The sequence below is a fragment of the Atractosteus spatula genome, chromosome 17 (assembly GCF_055471065.1).
Source record: "Atractosteus spatula isolate fAtrSpa1 chromosome 17, fAtrSpa1.hap1, whole genome shotgun sequence".
NCBI classification, from domain to species: domain Eukaryota; kingdom Metazoa; phylum Chordata; class Actinopteri; order Semionotiformes; family Lepisosteidae; genus Atractosteus; species Atractosteus spatula.
The window spans coordinates 3953195-3976412 of NC_142722.1; the positions used below are offsets into that span (position 1 = coordinate 3953195).

General features: G+C 59.0%; 1 protein-coding gene across 1 annotated transcript; it reads left to right on the top strand.

The window, feature by feature from the left end:
• Positions 1 to 3173: 3173 nt before the first annotated feature.
• ywhah (tyrosine 3-monooxygenase/tryptophan 5-monooxygenase activation protein, eta polypeptide) lies at positions 3174 to 22311 on the top strand. The gene is made up of 2 exons (XM_088936054.1): positions 3174 to 3656; positions 19623 to 22311. The coding sequence occupies exons 1-2, from the start codon at positions 3570 to 3572 to the stop codon at positions 20277 to 20279; spliced, it is 744 nt and encodes a 247-aa protein (XP_088792180.1). The 5' UTR covers positions 3174 to 3569; the 3' UTR covers positions 20280 to 22311.
• Positions 22312 to 23218: the final 907 nt, after the last annotated feature.

Below are 23218 nucleotides of genomic sequence, written 5' to 3' on the forward strand. Positions count from 1 at the left end.
TTTACAGTATAGTGTCCCCGTCACTATACTGGGGCATTAGGACCCACACAGACCGCAGGGTGAGCGCCCCCTGCTGGCCCCACTAACACCTCTTCCAGCAGCAGCCTCAGCTTTCCCAGGAGTCTCCCCTCCAGGTACTGACCAGGCTCACACTGCTGGGCTTCAGTGGGCTGTTCGTTGTGTGTAGCAGGGTGATATGGCTGCTGGCAAATGCTGTTGGTGATACAGAGTGCAGACACACACTCTTACACAGCACACACACTCTCACACAACAAATATACACACTCACACAGCACAGACTCACACAGCCACATCCAGAGAGGTGACACAGAGTGCAGACACGCACACACACACAGACCACACACTCACATCCAGAGGGGTTTATACAGAGTGCAGACACACACACACTCTCACAGAGACCACACACTCTCTCACACAGCACACACACGCTCACACAACAAATATACACACTCACACAGCACACAGCCACACCCAGAGAGGTGACACAGAGTGCAGACACGCACACACACACAGACCACACACTCTCTCACACAGCACACACACGCTCACACAACAAATATACACACTCACACAGCGAATATATACACTCACACAGCCACACCAGGAGAGGTGATACAGAGTGCAGACACACACACTCACACGCTCACACAGCACACACACGCTCACACTGAGATTATACACATTCACACAGCACACAGACTCACACAGCCACAACAGGAGAGGTGATACAGAGTGCAGACACACACACACTCACACAGAGCACACACTCACACAGCAAATATACACACTCACACAGCTATAGACCCTGTAGTCAGCCTACACTGGGAGCCTGTAGACAGTGGACCGGGCCCACACTGCGGGCCTGTAGACAGCGGACCTGTAGACAGTGGACCGGACCCACACTGCGGGCCTGTAGACAGCGGACCTGTAGACAGCGGACCGGTCCCACACTGCAGACCTGTAGTCAGTGGACCTGTAGTCAGCGGACCGGACCCACACTGCGGGCCTGTAGTCAGCGGACCGGACCCACACTGCGGGCCTGTAGACAGCGGACCGGGCCCACACTGCGGGCCTGTAGACAGTGGACCTGTAGACAGTGGACCGGGCCCACACTGCGGGCCTGTAGACAGTGGACCAGGCCCACACTGCGGGCCTGTAGTCAGCGGACCGGACCCACACTGCGGGCCTGTAGTCAGCGGCCCGGACCCACACTGCGGGCCTGTAGACAGTGGACCGGGCCCACACTGCGGGCCTGTAGACAGTGGATCGGGCCCACACTGCGGGCCTGTAGACAGTGGACCTGTAGACAGCGGACCTGTAGACAGCAGACCGGGCCCACACTGCAGACCTGTAGTCAGTGGACCTGTAGTCAGCGGACCTGTAGACAGCAGACCGGGCCCACACTGCGGGCCTGTAGACAGTGGACCTGTAGACAGCGGACCTGTAGACAGCAGACCGGGCCCACACTGCGGGCCTGTAGACAGTGGACCGGGTCCACACTGCGGGCCTGTAGACAGTGGACCGGGCCCACACTGCGGGCCTGTAGTCAGCAGACCTGTAGACAATGGACCGGGCCCACAGAGCGGGCCTGTAGACAGCAGACCGGGCCCACACTGCAGGCCTGTAGTCAGCAGACCTGTAGACAATGGACCGGGCCCACAGAGCGGGCCTGTAGACAGTGGATCGGGCCCACACTGCGGGCCTGTAGACAGTGGACCTGTAGACAGCAGACCGGGCCCACACTGCGGGCCTGTAGACAGTGGACCAGGCCCACACTGCGGGCCTGTAGACAGTGGACCGGGTCCACACTGCGGGCCTGTAGACAGTGGACCAGGCCCACACTGCGGGCCTGTAGACAGTGGACCGGGTCCACACTGCGGGCCTGTAGTCAGCAGACCTGTAGACAATGGACCGGGCCCACAGAGCGGGCCTGTAGACAGCAGACCGGGCCCACACTGCGGGCCTGTAGACAGTGGACCTGTAGACAGCGGACCTGTAGACAGCGGACCGGGCCCACACTGCGGGCCTGCAGACAGTGGACCGGGTCCACACTGCGGGCCTGTAGACAGTGGACCAGGCCCACACTGCGGGCCTGTAGACAGTGGACCGGGTCCACACTGCGGGCCTGTAGACAGTGGACCAGGCCCACACTGCGGGCCTGTAGACAGTGGACCGGGTCCACACTGCGGGCCTGTAGACAGTGGACCGGGTCCACACTGCGGGCCTGTAGTCAGCAGACCTGTAGACAATGGACCGGGCCCACAGAGCGGGCCTGTAGACAGCAGACCGGGCCCACACTGCGGGCCTGTAGACAGTGGACCGGGTCCACACTGCGGGCCTGTAGACAGTGGACCGGGCCCACACTGCGGGCCTGTAGTCAGCAGACCTGTAGACAGCAGACCGGGCCCACACTGCGGGCCTGTAGACAGTGGACCGGGTCCACACTGCGGGCCTGTAGACAGCGGACCGGGCCCACACTGCGGGCCTGTAGACAGTGGACCTGTAGACAGTGGACCAGGCCCACACTGCGGGCCTGTAGACAGTGGACCGGGTCCACACTGCGGGCCTGTAGACAGTGGACCTGTAGACAGTGGACCAGGCCCACACTGCGGGCCTGTAGACAGTGGACCAGGCCCACACTGCGGGCCTGTAGACAGTGGACCGGGTCCACACTGCGGGCCTGTAGACAGTGGACCAGGCCCAGACTGCGGGCCTGTAATCAGCAGACCTGTAGACAGCGGACCGGGCCCACACTGCGGGCCTGTAGACAGCAGACCGGGCCCACAGAGCGGGCCTGTAGACAGCAGACCGGGCCCACAGAGCCCCACTCTAGGGTGTGTGCGTCAGGATCCTGTGTCTGCAGTTTCAGGAGGGGATGGGCGGGAGGCCCTGCCGGCTTCTTGCAGGCGTAGGAATCGATGTGGAAACTGCACCTGCTGCACTTTCTGGGCTCCACGCACGACCCCCCTCCCCTCCAGCACCACTCCCACTCCACGCGCTGCTGCGCCGAAAAATGCAGCATGTCGCACTGCGCAGGTGCATGCCTTCTGCTGCGCGAGATACTATTTATAGAAGGTGACGTCACCCTGAAATAGCGGCGACGTCCCCCCCCCCCCGTCCCCGCCGCCTTCCCTCTGCCCCCCCGCACTCGAGGGGGACTTGAGTGCGCCTGCGCGACTGCGGCAAAGTGCGCGAGGCACCGTGGGAAGCAGCAGCAGTAGCAGCAGCGCGAGACGGCGAGCAGGGAGCGCGAGAGCGAGCGCGAGGCAGAGGCAGGCTTGCACTGGGAGTGAGAGAGAGGCAGGGCGGGCGCGATATAGCGGTTCCCCGTTCGTCTCGAGTCGTACAGCGCTTGAGCCCCGGAGAGGCGCAGAGCGGTCCCGACCCGCCTTTGCTTCCGTCAGCCAGCCGGATCCCCGAACCTCGACCCGCCGCGGCCGGAGGCGCCGGAAGCTCTCGCGCAGAGCGCAGCCTGCTAGGATCAGCGCGTGCGGCAGCCCTGCCTTGTCCCGCGGCGTGAGCGTGTGCGCGAGCGCGACCCAACAGCCATGGTGGACCGAGAGCAGCTCGTGCAGAGAGCCCGGCTCGCGGAGCAGGCGGAGCGGTACGACGACATGGCCGCGGCCATGAAGCTGGTGAGTACCGCCGGGGCCAGCGGCGAGGCGGGGTTCGGGGGGGGGGACAGAGGCGCCGGGCTGGACCGAGCGGGACCGGGCGGGTCTGTGGGCTCGCCTGGGCGTGGTGCCGCCGGGTGCGCGAGGACCGGCGAGCCGGCTCGCGCCAGACAAAGAAAGCTGCCCAGCTGCTCGCGCAGAGCGAGACGCTCGGGCGGGGTTGTCGCGCGCCCTGCACAGCGCTCGTTAGGATGGAGGCGAAGAAAAACTGGAACAAAATAACACGAGTCGCGCAGCTGAAGGGCGCCGTGTCGTTCGCGAGTCTTCCAGCCCTGCGAGACGTGCGACATCGGGAATCCCGCGTGTAGCCGCACCAGAGCCGCGGCTCTCTGTCCTCTGCACGGAGGGGCTGAGTGTCACACACTCACACACACACCCACCCCACTGACAGACAGACCAGTGTCACACACTCACACACACACCCACCCCACTGACAGACAGACCAGTGTCACACACACACCCACCCCACTGACAGACAGACCAGTGTCACACACACACCCACCCCACTGACAGACAGACCAGTGTCACACACACCCACCCCACTGACAGACAGACCAGTGTCACACACACACCCACCCCACTGACAGACAGACCAGTGTCACACACACACCCACCCCACTGACAGACAGACCAGTGTCACACACACCCACCCCACTGACAGACAGACCAGTGTCACACACTCACACACACACCCACCCCACTGACAGACAGACCAGTGTCACACACTCACACACACACCCACCCCACTGACAGACAGACCAGTGTCACACACACACACACACCCCACTGACAGACAGACAGACCAGTGTCACACACACACACACCCACCCCACTGACAGACAGACAGACCAGTGTCACACACACACACACCCACCCCACTGACAGACAGACAGACCAGTGTCACACACACACACACCCACCCCACTGACAGACAGACAGACCAGTGTCACACACACACACACCCACCCCACTGACAGACAGACAGACCAGTGTCACACACACACACACCCACCCCACTGACAGACAGACCAGTGTCACACACACACACACCCCACTGACAGACAGACAGACCAGTGTCACGCACACACACACACACCCCACTGACAGACAGACCAGTGTCACGCACACACACACACACCCCACTGACAGACAGACCAGGGTCACACACTCACACACACACCCACCCCACTGACAGACAGACCAGTGTCACACACTCACACACACACCCACCCCACTGACAGACAGACCAGTGTCACACACACACACACACCCCACTGACAGACAGACCAGTGTCACACACACACACCCACCCCACTGACAGACAGACCAGTGTCACACACACACCCACCCCACTGACAGACAGACCAGTGTCACGCACACACACACACACCCCACTGACAGACAGACAGACCAGTGTCACACACTCACACACACACCCACCCCACTGACAGACAGACCAGTGTCACACACACACCCCACTGACAGACAGACAGACCAGTGTCACACACACACCCCACTGACAGACAGACAGACCAGTGTCACACACACACACACACCCCACTGACAGACAGACAGACCAGTGTCACACACACACACACCCCACTGACAGACAGACAGACCAGTGTCACACACACACACACCCCACTGACAGACAGACCAGTGTCACACACACACCCACCCCACTGACAGACAGACAGACCAGTGTCACACACTCACACACACACCCACCCCACTGACAGACAGACCAGTGTCACACACACACCCCACTGACAGACAGACAGACCAGTGTCACACACACACCCCACTGACAGACAGACAGACCAGTGTCACACACACACACACCCCACTGACAGACAGACAGACCAGTGTCACACACACACACACCCCACTGACAGACAGACCAGTGTCACACACACACACACACACACCCCACTGACAGACAGACCAGTGTCACGCACTCACACACACACCCACCCCACTGACAGACAGACCAGTGTCACACACACACACACCCCACTGACAGACAGACCAGTGTCACACACACACCCACCCCACTGACAGACAGACCAGTGTCACACACACACACCCACCCCACAGACAGACAGACAGACCAGTGTCACACACACACCCCACTGACAGACAGACCAGTGTCACACACACACACCCACCCCACAGACAGACAGACAGACCAGTGTCACACACACACCCCACTGACAGACAGGCCAGTGTCACACACACACACACACACACCCACCCCACAGACAGACAGACCAGTGTCACGCACACACACCCCCACCCCACTGACAGACAGACCAGTGTCACGCACACACACCCCCACCCCACTGACAGACAGACCAGTGTCATGCACACACACCCCCACCCCACTGACAGACAGACCAGTGTCACACACACCCACCCCACTGACAGACAGACAGACCAGTGTCACACACACACACCCACCCCACTGACAGACAGACAGACCAGTGTCACACACACACACACACCCCCACCCCACTGACAGACAGACCAGTGTCACGCACACACCCACCCCACTGACAGACAGACCAGTGTCACGCACACACCCACCCCACTGACAGACAGACAGACCAGTGTCACACACACACACACACACCCCCACCCCACTGACAGACAGACCAGTGTCACACACACACACCCCACTGACAGACAGACAGACCAGTGTCACACACACACCCCACTGACAGACAGACAGACCAGTGTCACACACACACACCCACCCCACTGACAGACAGACCAGTGTCACACACACACACACCCCACTGACAGACAGACCAGTGTCACACACTCACACACACACACACCCCACTGACAGACAGACCAGTGTCACACACTCACACACACACCCACCCCACTGACAGACAGACCAGTGTCACACACTCACACACACCCCACTGACAGACAGACCAGTGTCACACACACACACCCCCCACTGACAGACAGACAGACCAGTGTCACACACACCCCCCACTGACAGACAGGCCAGTGTCACACACACACACACACCCACCCCACAGACAGACAGACAGGCCAGTGTCACACACACACCCCACTGACAGACAGGCCAGTGTCACACACACACACACACCCACCCCACAGACAGACAGACCAGTGTCACGCACACACACCCCCACCCCACTGACAGACAGACCAGTGTCACGCACACACACCCCCACCCCACTGACAGACAGACCAGTGTCACGCACACACACACCCCACTGACAGACAGACAGACCAGTGTCACGCACACACACACCCCACTGACAGACAGACAGACCAGTGTCACGCACACACCCACCCCACTGACAGACAGACAGACCAGTGTCACACACACACACACACACACCCCCACCCCACTGACAGACAGACAGACCAGTATCACACACACACACACACACCCCCACCCCACTGACAGACAGACCAGTGTCACACACACACACACCCCCACCCCACTGACAGACAGACCAGTGTCACACACACACACACACCCCACTGACAGACAGACAGACCAGTGTCACACACACACCCCACTGACAGACAGACAGACCAGTGTCACACACACACACACACACCCCACTGACAGACAGACAGACCAGTGTCACACACACACACACACCCCACTGACAGACAGACAGACCAGTGTCACGCACACACACAAACACCCCACTGACAGATAGACAGACCAGTGTCACGCACACACACACACACCCCACTGACAGATAGACAGACCAGTGTCACACACACACACACACCCCACTGACAGACAGGCCAGTGTCACACACACACCCCCACCCCACTGACAGACAGACCAGTGTCACACACACACACCCACCCCACTGACAGACAGACAGACCAGTGTCACACACACACACCCACCCCACTGACAGACAGACCAGTGTCACACACACACACCCCACTGACAGACAGACCAGTGTCACACACACACACACCCCACTGACAGACAGACAGACCAGTGTCACACACACACACACACACCCCACTGACAGACAGACAGACCAGTGTCACACACACACACACCCCACTGACAGACAGACAGACCAGTGTCACACACACACACACACACCCCACTGACAGACAGACAGACCAGTGTCACACACACACACACACCCACCCCACTGACAGACAGACCAGTGTCACACACACACACACCCACCCCACTGACAGACAGACAGACAGACCAGTGTCAAACACTCACACACACACCCACCCCACTGACAGACAAACCAGTGTCACACACACACCCCACTGACAGACAGACCAGTGTCACACACACACACACACACCCCACTGACAGACAGACAGACCAGTGTCACACACACACACACCCACCCCACTGACAGACAGACCAGTGTCACACACACACACACCCCACTGACTGACAGACAGACAGACCAGTGTCACACACACACACCCAGCCCACTGACTGACAGACAGACAGACCAGTGTCACACACACACACACCCCCACCCCACTGACAGACAGACCAGTGTCACGCACACACACACACCCCACTGACAGACAGACAGACCAGTGTCACGCACACACACCCACCCCACTGACAGACAGACAGACCAGTGTCACACACACACCCCCACCCCACTGACAGACAGACCAGTGTCACACACACACCCCCACCCCACTGACAGACAGACCAGTGTCACACACACACACCCACCCCACTGACAGACAGACAGACCAGTGTCACACACACACACCCACCCCACTGACAGACAGACCAGTGTCACACACACACACCCCACTGACAGACAGACCAGTGTCACGCACACACACACCCCACTGACAGACAGACCAGTGTCACGCACACACACACCCCACTGACAGACAGACAGACCAGTGACACACACACACACCCCACTGACAGACAGACAGACAGACCAGTGTCACACACACACACACCCCACTGACAGACAGACAGACCAGTGTCACACACACACACACACACCCCACTGACAGACAGACAGACCAGTGTCACACACACACACACACACCCCACTGACAGACAGACAGACCAGTGTCACACACACACACACACCCACCCCACTGACAGACAGACCAGTGTCACACACACACACACCCACCCCACTGACAGACAGACAGACAGACCAGTGTCAAACACTCACACACACACCCACCCCACTGACAGACAAACCAGTGTCACACACACACCCCACTGACAGACAGACCAGTGTCACACACACACACACACACCCCACTGACAGACAGACAGACCAGTGTCACACACACACACACCCACCCCACTGACAGACAGACCAGTGTCACACACACACCCACCCCACTGACAGACAGACCAGTGTCACACACTCACACACACACACCCCACTGACAGACAGACCAGTGTCACACACACACCCCACTGACAGACAGACCAGTGTCACACACTCACACACACACACCCACCCCACTGACAGACAGACCAGTGTCACACACACACACCCACCCCACTGACAGACAGACCAGTGTCACACACACACACACACCCCACTGACAGACAGACCAGTGTCACACACTCACACACACACACCCACCCCACTGACAGACAGACAGACCAGTGTCACACACTCACACACACACACACCCCACTGACAGACAGACCAGTGTCACACACACACCCACCCCACTGACAGACAGACAGACCAGTGTCACACACACACACACCCCCACGCCACTGACAGACAGACCAGTGTCACGCACACACACACACACCCCACTGACAGACAGACAGACCAGTGTCACACACACACACACCCACCCCACTGACAGACAGACCAGTGTCACACACACACACACACCCCACTGAGAGACAGACCAGTGTCACACACACACACCCACTCCACTGACAGACAGACCAGTGTCACACACTCACACACACACACACCCACCCCACTGACAGACAGACCAGTGTCACACACTCTCACACACACACCCACCCCACTGACAGACAGACAGACCAGTGTCACACACACACCCCACTGACAGACAGACGAGTGTCACACACTCACACACACACACCCACCCCACTGACAGACAGACCAGTGTCACACACACACACCCACCCCACTGACAGACAGACCAGTGTCACACACACACCCACCCCACTGACAGACAGACAGACCAGTGTCACACACACACACACCCCCACCCCACTGACAGACAGACAGACCAGTGTCACACACACACACACCCCCACCCCACTGACAGACAGACCAGTGTCACACACACACACACCCCCACCCCACTGACAGACAGACCAGTGTCACGCACACACACACACCCCACTGACAGACAGACCAGTGTCACGCACACACACCCACCCCACTGACAGACAGACAGACCAGTGTCACGCACACACACCCACCCCACTGACAGACAGACAGACCAGTGTCACACACACACCCCCACCTCACTGACAGACAGACCAGTGTCACACACACACCCACCCCACTGACAGACAGACAGACCAGTGTCACACACACACACCCACCCCACTGACAGACAGACAGACCAGTGTCACACACACACACACCCCCACCCCCACCCCACTGACAGACAGACCAGTGTCACACACACACACCCCCACCCCACTGACAGACAGACCAGTGTCACGCACACACACACCCCACTGACAGACAGACCAGTGTCACGCACACACATCCACCCCACTGACAGACAGACAGACCAGTGTCACACACACACACCCCACTGACAGACAGACAGACCAGTGTCACACACACACACCCACCCCACTGACAGACAGACAGACCAGTGTCACACACACACACACCCACCCCACTGACAGACAGACAGACCAGTGTCACACACACACACACACCCCACTGACAGACAGACAGACCAGTGTCACACACACACACACCCACCCCACTGACAGACAGACAGACCAGTGTCACACACACACACCCACCCCACTGACAGACAGACAGACCAGTGTCACACACACACACACCCACCCCACTGACAGACAGACAGACCAGTGTCACACACACACACACCCACCCCACTGACAGACAGACAGACCAGTGTCAAACACTCACACACACACCCACCCCACTGACAGACAAACCAGTGTCACACACACACCCCACTGACAGACAGACCAGTGTCACACACACACACCCACCCCACTGACAGACAGACCAGTGTCACACACACACACCCACCCCACTGACAGACAGACCAGTGTCACTCACACACACACCCCCACCCCACTGACAGACAGACCAGTGTCACACACACACACCCACCCCACTGACAGACAGACAGACCAGTGTCACACACACACACCCACCCCACTGACAGACAGACAGACCAGTGTCACTACCACACACACACCCCCACCCCACTGACAGACAGACCAGTGTCACTACCACACACACACCCCCACCCCACTGACAGACAGACCAGTGTCACGCACACACACCCACCCCACTGACAGACAGACAGACCAGTGTCACACACACACACCCCACTGACAGACAGGCCAGTGTCACACACACACCCCACTGACAGACAGACAGACCAGTGTCACACACACACACCCACCCCACCGACAGACAGACAGACCAGTGTCACACACACACACACACACCCCACCGACAGACAGACAGACCAGTGTCACACACACACACCCCACTGACAGACAGACAGACCATTGTCACACACACACACCCACCCCACTGACAGACAGACCAGTGTCACACACACACCCACCCCACTGACAGACAGACAGACCAGTGTCACACACACACACCCACCCCACTGACAGACAGACAGACCAGTGTCACACACACACACACCCACCCCACTGACAGACAGACAGACCAGTGTCACACACACACACACCCACCCCACTGACAGACAGACAGACCAGTGTCACACACACACACACCCACCCCATTGACAGACAGACAGACCAGTGTCACACACACACACCCACCCCACTGACAGACAGACCAGTGTCACACACACACACACCCACCCCACTGACAGACAGATCAGTGTCACACACACACACCCACCCCACTGACAGACAGACCAGTGTCACACACTCACACACACACACCCACCCCACTGACAGACAGACCAGTGTCACACACTCACACACACACACACCCACCCCACTGACAGACAGACCAGTGTCACACACTCACACACACACACCCACCCCACTGACAGACAGACCAGTGTCACACACTCTCACACACACACCCACCCCACTGACAGACAGACAGACCAGTGTCACACACTCACACACACACACACCCCACTGAAAGACAGACCAGTGTCACACACACACCCCACTGACAGACAGACGAGTGTCACACACTCACACACACACACCCACCCCACTGACAGACAGACCAGTGTCACACACACACACCCACCCCATTGACAGACAGACCAGTGTCACACACACACACCCACCCCACTGACAGACAGACCAGTGTCACACACACACCCACCCCACTGACAGACAGACAGACCAGTGTCACACACACACACCCAGCCCACTGACTGACAGACAGACAGACCAGTGTCACACACACACACCCCCACCCCACTGACAGACAGACCAGTGTCACACACACACACACCCACCCCCACCCCACTGACAGACAGACCAGTGTCACGCACACACACACCCCACTGACAGACAGACCAGTGTCACGCACACACACCCACCCCACTGACAGACAGACAGACCAGTGTCACGCACACACACCCACCCCACTGACAGACAGACAGACCAGTGTCACACACACACCCCCACCCCACTGACAGACAGACAGACCAGTGTCACACACACACACCCCCACCCCACTGACAGACAGACCAGTGTCACACACACACACACCCACCCCACTGACAGACAGACCAGTGTCACACACACACACACCCACCCCACTGACAGACAGACAGACAGACCAGTGTCAAACACTCACACACACACACACCCCACTGACAGACAGACCAGTGTCACACACACACACACCCCACTGACAGACAGACAGACCAGTGTCACACACACACACACCCACCCCACTGACAGACAGACCAGTGTCACACACACACCCACCCCACTGACAGACAGACCAGTGTCACACACACACACCCACTCCACTGATAGACAGACAGACCAGTGTCACACACTCACACACACACACACCCCACTGACAGACAGACCAGTGTCACACACACACCCCACTGACAGACAGACCAGTGTCACACACTCACACACACACACCCACCCCACTGACAGACAGACCAGTGTCACACACACACACCCACCCCACTGACAGACAGACAGACCAGTGTCACACACACACACACCCACCCCACTGACAGACAGACCAGTGTCACACACACACACACACCCCACTGACAGACAGACCAGTGTCACACACTCACACACACACCCACCCCACTGACAGACAGACCAGTGTCACACACTCACACACACACACCCACCCCACTGACAGACAGACAGACCAGTGTCACACACTCACACACACACACACCCCACTGACAGACAGACCAGTGTCACACACACACCCACCCCACTGACAGACAGACAGACCAGTGTCACACACACACACACCCCCACGCCACTGACAGACAGACCAGTGTCTCACACACACACACACCCCCACCCCACTGACAGACAGACCAGTGTCACGCACACACACACACACACACACCCCACTGACAGACAGACAGACCAGTGTCACACACACACACACCCACCCCACTGAGAGACAGACCAGTGTCACACACACACACACCCCACTGAGAGACAGACCAGTGTCACACACACACACCCACTCCACTGACAGACAGACCAGTGTTACACACTCACACACACACACACACCCACCCCACTGACAGACAGACCAGTGTCACACACTCTCACACACACACCCACCCCACTGACAGACAGACAGACCAGTGTCACACACACACCCCACTGACAGACAGACGAGTGTCACACACTCACACACACACACCCACCCCACTGACAGACAGACCAGTGTCACACACACACACCCACCCCACTGACAGACAGACCAGTGTCACACACACACCCACCCCACTGACAGACAGACAGACCAGTGTCACACACACACACACCCCCACCCCACTGACAGACAGACCAGTGTCACACACACACACCCCCACCCCACTGACAGACAGACCAGTGTCACGCACACACACACACCCCACTGACAGACAGACCAGTGTCACGCACACACACCCACCCCACTGACAGACAGACAGACCAGTGTCACACACACACCCCCACCCCACTGACAGACAGACCAGTGTCACACACACACCCACCCCACTGACAGACAGACAGACCAGTGTCACACACACACCCACCCCACTGACAGACAGACAGACCAGTGTCACACACACACACCCACCCCACTGACAGACAGACAGACCAGTGTCACACACACACACACCCCCACCCCCACCCCACTGACAGACAGACCAGTGTCACGCACACACACACCCCACTGACAGACAGACAGACCAGTGTCACACACACACACCCCACTGACAGACAGACAGACCAGTGTCACACACACACACCCCACTGACAGACAGACAGACCAGTGTCACACACACACACCCACCCCACTGACAGACAGACAGACCAGTGTCACACACACACACCCACCCCACTGACAGACAGACAGACCAGTGTCACGCACACACACACACCCCACTGACAGACAGACCAGTGTCACGCACACACACCCACCCCACTGACAGACAGACAGACCAGTGTCACACACACACCCCCACCCCACTGACAGACAGACCAGTGTCACACACACACCCACCCCACTGACAGACAGACAGACCAGTGTCACACACACACCCACCCCACTGACAGACAGACAGACCAGTGTCACACACACACACCCACCCCACTGACAGACAGACAGACCAGTGTCACACACACACACACCCCCACCCCCACCCCACTGACAGACAGACCAGTGTCACGCACACACACACCCCACTGACAGACAGACAGACCAGTGTCACGCACACACACCCACCCCACTGACAGACAGACAGACCAGTGTCACACACACACACCCCACTGACAGACAGACAGACCAGTGTCACACACACACACCCACCCCACTGACAGACAGACAGACCAGTGTCACACACACACACCCACCCCACTGACAGACAGACAGACCAGTGTCACACACACACACACACCCCACTGACAGACAGACAGACCAGTGTCACACACACACACACCCACCCCACTGACAGACAGACAGACCAGTGTCACACACACACACCCACCCCACTGACAGACAGACAGACCAGTGTCACACACACACACACCCACCCCACTGACAGACAGACAGACCAGTGTCACACACACACACACCCACCCCACTGACAGACAGACAGACCAGTGTCACACACACACACCCACCCCACTGACAGACAGACAGACAGACCAGTGTCAAACACTCACACACACACCCACCCCACTGACAGACAAACCAGTGTCACACACACACCCCACTGACAGACAGACCAGTGTCACACACACACACCCACCCCACTGACAGACAGACCAGTGTCACACACTCACACACACCCCACTGACAGACAGACCAGTGTCACGCACGCACACCCACCCCACTGACAGACAGACAGACCAGTGTCACACACACACACCCCACTGACAGACAGGCCAGTGTCACACACACACCCCACTGACAGACAGACAGACCAGTGTCACACACACACACCCACCCCACTGACAGACAGACAGACCAGTGTCACACACACACACACACACACCCCACCGACAGACAGACAGACCAGTGTCACACACACACACCCCACTGACAGACAGACAGACCATTGTCACACACACACACCCACCCCACTGACAGACAGACCAGTGTCACACACACACACACACCCCACTGACAGACAGACAGACCAGTGTCACACACACACACCCACCCCACTGACAGACAGACAGACCAGTGTCACACACACACACACCCACCCCACTGACAGACAGACAGACCAGTGTCACACACACACACCCACCCCACTGACAGACAGACCAGTGTCACACACACACACACCCACCCCACTGACAGACAGATCAGTGTCACACACACACACCCACCCCACTGACAGACAGACCAGTGTCACACACTCACACACACACACCCACCCCACTGACAGACAGACTAGTGTCACACACTCTCACACACACACCCACCCCACTGACAGACAGACAGACCAGTGTCACACACTCACACACACACACACCCCACTGAAAGACAGACCAGTGTCACACACACACCCCACTGACAGACAGACGAGTGTCACACACTCACACACACACACCCACCCCACTGACAGACAGACCAGTGTCACACACACACCCACCCCACTGACAGACAGACAGACCAGTGTCACACACACACACCCAGCCCACTGACTGACAGACAGACAGACCAGTGTCACACACACACACCCCCACCCCACTGACAGACAGACCAGTGTCACACACACACACACACACACACACACCCCACCCCACTGACAGACAGACCAGTGTCACGCACACACACACACCCCACTGACGGACAGACCAGTGTCACACACACACACACACCCCACTGACGGACAGACAGACCAGTGTCACACACACACCCCCACCCCACTGACAGACAGACAGACCAGTGTCACACACACACACACCCCACTGACAGACAGACCAGTGTCACGCACACACACACCCCACTGACAGACAGACCAGTGTCACGCACACACACCCACCCCACTGACAGACAGACAGACCAGTGTCACGCACACACACCCCACTGACAGACAGACAGACCAGTGTCACACACACACACCCACCCCACTGACAGACAGACAGACCAGTGTCACACACACACACACCCCACTGACAGACAGACAGACCAGTGTCACACACACACACACACCCCACTGACAGACAGACAGACCAGTGTCACACACACACACACACACCCCACTGACAGACAGACAGACCAGTGTCACACACACACACACACACACACACCCACTGACAGACAGACAGACCAGTGTCACACACACACACCCACCCCACTGACAGACAGACCAGTGTCACACACACACACACCCACCCCACTGACAGAGAGACAGACAGACCAGTGTCAAACACTCACACACACACCCACCCCACTGACAGACAGACCAGTGTCACACACACACACACCCACCCCACTGACAGACAGACCAGTGTCACACACACACCCACCCCACTGACAGACAGACCAGTGTCACACACTCACTCACACCCCACTGACAGACAGACCAGTGTCACACACACACACACCCACCCCACTGACAGACAGACCAGTGTCACTCACACACACACCCCCACCCCACTGACAGACAGACCAGTGTCACACACACACACCCCCACCCCACTGACAGACAGACCAGTGTCACGCACACACACACCCCACTGACAGACAGACCAGTGTCACGCACACACACCCACCCCACTGACAGACAGACAGACCAGTGTCACACACACCCACCCCACTGACAGATAGGCAGACCAGTGTCACACACACACACCCACCCCACTGACAGACAGACAGACCAGTGTCACACACACACACACCCCACTGACAGACAGACAGACCAGTGTCACACACACACACACACCCCACTGACAGACAGACAGACCAGTGTCACACACACACCCCACTGACAGACAGACTGACCAGTGTCACACACACACACCCACCCCACTGACAGACAGACAGACCAGTGTCACACACTCACACACACACCCACCCCACTGACAGACAGACCAGTGTCACACACACACCCCACTGACAGACAGACCAGTGTCACACAATCACACACACACACCCACCCCACTGACAGACAGACCAGTGACACACACACACACCAGTGTCACACACACACACACCCCACTGAGAGACAGACCAGTGTCACACACACACACCCACACACACCCCACTGACAGACAGACCAGTGTCACACACACACACCCACACACACCCCACTGACAGACAGACCAGTGTCACACACACACACACCCACACACACCCCACTGACAGACAGACAGACCAGTGTCACACACACACACACCCACACCCACCCCACTGACAGATAGACAGACCAGTGTCACACACACACACACCCACCCCACTGACAGACAGACCAGTGACACACACACACACCAGTGTCACACACACACACACCCCACTGAGAGACAGACCAGTGTCACACACACACACCCACACACACCCCACTGACAGACAGACCAGTGTCACACACACACACCCACACACACCCCACTGACAGACAGACCAGTGTCACACACACACACACCCACACCCACCCCACTGACAGATAGACAGACCAGTGTCACACACACACACACCCACCCCACTGACTGACAGACAGACCAGTGTCACACACACACCCCACTGACAGACAGACCAGTGTCACACAATCACACACACACACCCACCCCACTGACAGACAGACCAGTGACACACACACACACCAGTGTCACACACACACACCCCACTGAGAGACAGACCAGTGTCACACACACACACCCACACACACCCCACTGACAGACAGACCAGTGTCACACACACACACCCACACACACCCCACTGACAGACAGACCAGTGTCACACACACACACACCCACACACACCCCACTGACAGACAGACAGACCAGTGTCACACACACACACACCCACACCCACCCCACTGACAGATAGACAGACCAGTGTCACACACACACACACCCACCCCACTGACAGACAGACAGACCAGTGTCACACACACACACACCCACCCCACTGACAGACAGACAGACAGACCAGTGTTGCGCACACACACACACACCCACCCCACTGACAGACAGACAGACAGACCAGTGTCGCACATACACACACACCCCCACACCCCACTGACAGACTCGTGGCCCCTGACGACTCCTCTGTTTGATCCCAGCCTGCCCAGTGGCCAGTGGACTGTGACGTGTTGGGTGTGGTCTGTCTCTCCAGCTCTCTCTCTGGCCCGTCCCGGTCCAGTCTCCCACAGGATCAGGGCTCCACCTGGACCCTTGTCCTGGGGGAGCGGGCAGCGAGCCTCCCGCTGTCCGGTCCGGTCCGGTCCTGGCTCCTGGGCGGGGTTATTGGCAGGATAGCTCTGACCTTCTGTGTCGAGAGTGACTGGACTGGGCCCCTGGTTCCTCACCTGGTCCAGTTGAGATGCGCCCATTCGGGGCTCCCCTGTCTTTCAGAACCAGAATCCGGTTTGAGATGGAGTGCACTGGCATTGCTTGTGCCCATTTCTAGATGCCTGGCTCTGCTCTCTGGGCTCCTGTGCCGTTTTGGCTCCTGGGCTCCTCTGCCCTCCTGCCCTCCTGCCCTCCTGCCCTCCTGGGCTCCTGGGCTCCTGTGCTCTCTGGGATCTGCTCTCCGGGCTTAAGCCCACAGCAGCACTCACACGCGGCAGCCTGAGCTCTTTGTGGTGCCCATAGCTGTGTGAGTGGAGCTCTGTCCCCAGATCTGCACCGTTGCATGGACCCACGCGCCCTGCGGTGGCGACTGGGCCGCCTGTCCTGGCACGCCTGTGTGGGAGGAGTTCCGCTCCTGGGGGAAAGTGCGCCGTGTTCCCGGACACCCCTCTCATGCCCCCCTCTCCGCCCCCCTCTGCCCCCCTCTCTCCCCCGGCGTGCAGGTGACGGAGCTGAATGAGCCGCTGTCGAACGAGGACCGCAACCTGCTGTCGGTGGCCTACAAGAACGTGGTGGGCGCGCGGCGGTCCTCCTGGCGGGTGATCAGCAGCATCGAGCAGAAGACGGCGGCGGACGGCAGCGAGAAGAAGCTGGAGATGGTGCGGGCGTACCGCGAGAAGATCGAGAAGGAGCTGGAGGCCGTGTGCGGCGACGTGCTCGCCCTGCTGGACAAGTTCCTCATCAAGAACTGCAGCGAGTCGCAGTTCGAGAGCAAGGTCTTCTACCTGAAGATGAAGGGCGACTACTACCGCTACCTGGCCGAGGTGGCGGCGGGCGAGAAGCGCGCGGCGGTGGTGGAGTCCTCCGAGGGCGCCTACAAGGAGGCCTTCGAGATCAGCAAGGAGCACATGCAGCCCACCCACCCCATCCGCCTGGGCCTGGCCCTCAACTTCTCCGTCTTCTACTACGAGATCCAGAACGCGCCCGAGCAGGCCTGCCACCTGGCCAAGCAGGCCTTCGACGACGCCATCGCCGAGCTGGACACGCTCAACGAGGACTCCTACAAGGACTCCACCCTCATCATGCAGCTGCTGCGCGACAACCTGACCCTGTGGACCAGCGACCAGCAGGACGACGAAGCCGGGGAGACCCACAACTGAGAGGGGGAGCCCCCCCACCCCCTCTCCGCCGGCCGCCAGTGCTGTCCGGCTGCTGCTTGTCCGCCCCGCCCCCCGCTGTCTCGCGTCTCCTCTCGTTTCCTGTCTCAGCCTGTGGTCTGTCTCTCCGTGGCCCCCTGCCTCCCCCCCCCCCCCCCCGCCCGGGGGTGGCGCTGTGGCGTGCTCGTGCCCTCTGACCCCGCGCACTGCTCTCTGCGCCCAGCTGATCCCCGCTGCTTGTGCTGGGAGGGTGTTGGTGTCCAGAAGGGCCTGTGTGCACAGCGGGGTCTGACCCGGTCCGGTCCAGCCAGGCCCTGTGTGCAGCGCCGCAGGGTCTGATCCAGTCTGGTCTGACAAGGTCCGGTCTGGCCGGGCCCTGTGTGCAGCGCTGCGGGGTCTGGTCCCATCCAGTCCGGTCGGGCCCTGTGTGCAGCACAGCGGGGTCTGACCCGGTCCGGTCCGGTCGGGCCCTGTGTGCAGCACAGCGGGGTCTGGTCCCGTCCGGTCCGGTCGGACCCTGTGTGCAGCACAGCGGGGTCTGATCCAGTCTGGTCTGACAAGGTCCGGTCCGGTCGGGCCCTGTGTGCAGCACAGCGGGGTCTGGTCCCGTCCGGTCCGGTCGGGCCCTGTGTGCAGCACAGCGGGGTCTGACCCGGTCCGGTCTGGCCGGGCTCTGTGTGCAGCACGGTGGGGTCTGACCCGGTCCGGTCCAGCCAGGCCCTGTGTGCAGCGCCACGGGGTCTGATCCAGTCTGGTCTGACCCGGTCCGGTCCGGTTGGGCCCTGTGCGCAGCACCAAGAACAAGTCTTGAACCCCTTAGGAATTTCACATATTCAGAACCTGAAGTATTCTGGGTCTGAGCCCTGACAGTGAGGTGCGCTTGAGGAAGCTCAATGGCGCAGAAGGACCCTGTGAATCGCTGCAGCGGCCGGCTCCCGGACCTGCCGGTCGCTCTCTCCCGGCGGGTCTGCGCACGCGGGCCCAGGCCTGTTTGCAGGGCGCTCGGCGGGCTGTCCTGCTGGGAGAGCTGGCCGCAGAGCCGCTGGGGGGCCGGATCGTCCTCCTGCTGGGATGTTGGCAGGCCGATCGCTTTCTCCGCTGGTCGGCTGCCTGACGGGATCGATGGCACCCCCCAACCTTCGAGAAAGAGCCTTTCCAGAGCGATGGGCACCAGTTGCTCCGAGCTTTCCCACGATCAGGGCAGGACTTGTGAAAACCAAGCTCCCGGCACGTCTGATTGGTACAGAGGGTGGGGCCCCCAGGAAACACCCCAATAATCCTTCAATGCTGCTAATCGAAGTAGGGGTTCACCCAATTCACGTCAGCGTCATGCAGGGCTGAGGGACCAGATGGGCTCTCATGGTGACCTTTCCCTATTTATTTTTGGGGCTCACACAGGTCCTGGGCACTGTACCCCGCTCGCTTGGGCCGCCCTGTGACCCTGAGGTTATGCAGAGCACGCACGGTAGACCCCCAGGGACCCCCGCCAGCGTGTGGCCCGCCCACCTGCCCGGGTCCAGAGGGAGAGCAGTGCCGTTCGGAACCGAGCCGAGTCCGAGGGAGGCGCGCTGTGAGCTGGCGGGGGGGCAGGGGGTGGGCTTCTGCGGGAAGAGGCGTTGGCGTTGCCGAGGCCGATGGGAAACGGGGCGGCGGCTCGCCTGTGGCGCGGGGAAACTTGTGAAGGCTGCACTCGTCCTCTGCTCGGTGTGCGGGTTTTCCAGCTGTAAAGTGCAAATAAAAAAAATGGAAAAATGATTTTTTTGGCCATGTTTGTAACTGATGTGATGCTTCTGGTGTAAAGAGATTTTAGTTGATCACCGCAGTACGTTTGCTTGAAAGTGTTTTGATACGTGTACCAGGTATACATTTTGTTTTGACAGTTTAAGCGATTTTAACTCCTGATCTCTTTGTTTTCCTTTTAATTTATTTGCTCATTGGTGTCTTAAGGGGACTGTGGGGGTGCACAGCTGCAGGCTGGGGGAGAGAAAGCGAGGTTTTGGATGAATTGAGTTGAAATAAAGGCGGCTTCAGCTGTCGTGTCTGTTGGCTGCTCTCTGTGTCCTTGCCCAGCGCTCAGCTTCGTCTGTGCTCATAAGCCAAGAAGTGGATCAATTAAGGGCTCGGCAGTGGTGCTGAAGAGGGAGCTGGAAACTCTTGGGTTCAGAGACTCATGTTTGAGGTGTACAGATAGGTTCAGATGTACAGATTGGTTCAGAGTCCTGTCAAACCTGAACTTTGATCCCTTCTGTCCTGGGTTTAGCCTGGGTCTGTCCTGGGTGTAGCCTGGGTCTGTCCTCTCTTCTCCGTCCTGGGTCTGTCCTCTCTTCTCCTCTGTCCTGGGTTTAGCCTGGGTCTGTCCTCTCTTCTCCGTCCTGGGTCTGTCCTCTCTTCTCCTCTGTCCTGGGTTTAGCCTGGGTCTGTCCTTGCTGCTGTCCTGCCTGGCTCAGGGGGTTCACAGCAGGAGTTCACGTTGGCTTTCAGAGGTCCAGCAGGGACTCGTACTCTTGGCCCAGGTTTCAGGATGTTACTGGTAAAAGATGAATCCGTTTTCCACTCTAGAGCGTTTGGCGGGGGCAATTGAGTGAGTGTCCGCCCCGCTGGGCAGGCAGGTCTGTACCCCCCGAGCTCGGCTGTGTCGGGGGCTGACTTGTGTAATCGTGGATCAGAAACGCCCATCAGCGCACAGTAAGGGCTCTGGGGAAGAAACTGGCTCGGGTTCGCCAGCCTGGTCGCGGGCGAGCGCGAGGGGCTCGGTGAACCCTGGCCCTCGTTTCCCAGAGGGCGTTGTTAATGAGTCCGGACACATCGGCACGAGCCAGGACAGGAGCCGCCCCCTCGGACTCCCGGGCTCTCCAGAGCTGAGAAGAAGTATTTTGCCCCACCCTGGTACCTGATCATGTGGACCTGTCTGAAGGCGCACTGTAGCTGGCTCAGCCCGGCTC